This window comes from Sphaeroforma arctica (assembly GCF_001186125.1).
Source record: "Sphaeroforma arctica JP610 unplaced genomic scaffold supercont1.288, whole genome shotgun sequence".
NCBI lineage: Eukaryota > Ichthyosporea > Ichthyophonida > Sphaeroforma > Sphaeroforma arctica.
This window is the reverse complement of record NW_014040270.1, coordinates 56,928-59,427: the sequence shown is the minus strand read 5'-3', so window position 1 is coordinate 59,427 and position 2,500 is coordinate 56,928. Positions and strand designations below refer to the sequence as shown.

Genomic DNA, 2,500 nt, shown 5'->3' with positions numbered 1-2,500 from the left:
AACATGGGTAGCGGACTCGTTTGGGTGTGTACAGGTGCGTGTGTATGTACATGATAAACTTAGTTTATTGTGTGGAGGGGAGCAGACAAGTCTGTTTGACTGGTTACAGCTGTCGGCTGGGTTGATAGAACTTGACCTAGTTTAGACGGATTACGCATGACGTATCAGAACATAGTATCCATCTATATATATACCCATAGATCTGCCTACTGTTTGCGTTTGTATGTTATATGCACGTGTGTGGGTATGTCTGGGATTACGATCGCACGTGTGTACGTAGTCGTTCCTTAGAGAGACGTAAGCCTTGGCCTGGCCCCATCTGGTCGGGTAGAGATAAATTGACCGACAATGACGCATGACATAGCAGAACATGGTATTTATCTATATAGATACCCATAGGTCTACCTACTTTTTGCGTTTGTATGTTATGTGCACGCTTGTGTGTATGTCTGGAATTACGATCGCACGTGTGTACGTAGTCATTCCTCAGAGAGACGTAAGCCTTGGCCTGGCCCCATCTGGCCGGGTAGAGATAAATTGACCAACAATGACGCATGACATAGCAGAACATATTACCAAGCTTACATGAATGATTCTGTACTGGGCTATGGCGTGCATTCATATGCGGAAGGTGAACACGGTGTATGGTGAAATATGAACGACATACGTGTGTATTTCACGTGGCAATAGCGTAGATTTGTTTAAGCAAGTAGAGTTGCATGTGTGTTCATAGACAGTGACATGAACACCTATATAGTCGTACATACCTCAGTGTTGTAGTCTTGTATACTATTACACAGTTAGTCACACCTTCATCTTGGCTGTGCACGTTCAGCATAGTCTTCCTATTGGTGTCTTTGTATAGAGATTCAGACTACATATGCTGTGATAGAGTATCTTAGTCGCACACATGCGTCGTACAGACGACTGATATATTTATAGTTCAGTCATGTGTTCTAAGGTTCGTTCATGTTAGTTGTGTATCAGTGTTTATGGTTTAAACCCCTGAACCCTAAAACCCTCAGCTGGCCATCGCAGCCGTACCGTTTCATACAATACAGCCAGGTATGCCTTAGTATATATTTATGCACATGGAGTATATATATATTTTCATATACATGTATACTGCATAGCACCAACAAGAATAAGTACGCATCTACACACGCATTTAGTACCGGATTGTTGACATTACATACCTACCTCGTGTTGTACAATCGCAGCCACGGCAGAGCTGGTTGATTCAGCAGATGACTCGACACTTGTCATTGACATCACTGCAGTGGCTGATGGCGTGGCCCGTCTGCGCATTCTGGAGGAGAGCCCTGTTCGGCCTAGATATGAGGTACGTTTTTATTCTATTTATAAATGTGAGGTACGCTTTGTTCTATTTATAGATAGGAGCTACGCTTTGTTCTGTCTACAATTACGAGTGTGCTACATATAGATATGAATATTCATTATATAAAACTGAGTATCATTGGAGGTAAATTCGTTGTGGCTGACGACGAGGTCCTAAAAGTTGCTAACAAATGCGCGTGAGACGACTTCAAATCTTGAAGCGAGTTCGTGACGTCCTCTTGTCATGAAGTCCTCCACTTCTATTTATAGATCGAGTGTTCTATTTTTAGAATCCAGAGTAATACTGTGTGCTAGTTTATTGCTCTGACTGAAAGCGTCATCTTCTGTAAGGCTTTGTTCGTGCTAGATATGAGGTACGCCTTGTTCTATTTATAGAAGAGCTTTTTATTTATATATTTGCATGACGCTGCGCGCTTGTTACAGTTGCGACCTAAATAACCGACGTACGCACCAAGTACAATCCATTCACCCCAGAGATTGTGACGCGGAGACAGCAACTGTGTACTCTTTATAATATACTACTATCGGACCAATTAACGACTTTTGTAGTTATTTGCGACATAGATACCCAAGATGATGACTGAGTACGGCCCGTTAACCCTGGAAGTTGTGCAACAGGGGCGAGAATCGCATCTACATATCTCACGACCATTCGACCAATTAACGACATTGTACTAATTTGTGACACAGATACCCGACGTGATCACCGAGCACTGTTCGTTGGCCCTGAAATTTGTGGTACAGAGAAGACATTCACATATACATACATTTCATATGTACGACTATTCAACCAATTAACGACTTTTGTACTAATTGCGACACAGGTGCCCGATGTGATCACGGAGTACAGTCCGTTGGCCCTAAAAATAGTGGAGCAGGACAGTGCACACGTGGTAGTAACGAGTGATGACATTCACACAGTTGAACTACAATTCGACCCGTTTGTGGCCAATTTCTACCGAGATGGCAAGCTGCTCACGACTACAAATAGGTGCGTATGGATATATATATATGTACATTATGTATGTATGTATGTATGTATGTATGTATGTATGTATGTATGTATGTATGTATGTATGTATGTATGTATGTATGTATGTATGTATGTATGTATGTATGTATGTATGTATGTATATGTCTA

General features: G+C 41.8%; 1 protein-coding gene across 1 annotated transcript in view; it reads left to right on the top strand.

The window, feature by feature from the left end:
• The window catches only part of SARC_04854 (hypothetical protein), a 14,354-nt gene that overhangs the window by 2,063 nt on the left and 9,791 nt on the right, over positions 1–2,500 (top strand). Inside the window, exons 4-5 of the mRNA XM_014301302.1 lie at positions 1,221–1,342; positions 2,184–2,350. Of these exons, the coding sequence (XP_014156777.1) occupies positions 1,221–1,342; positions 2,184–2,350 (289 nt within the window). The remainder of the gene's footprint in view (positions 1–1,220; positions 1,343–2,183; positions 2,351–2,500) is intronic.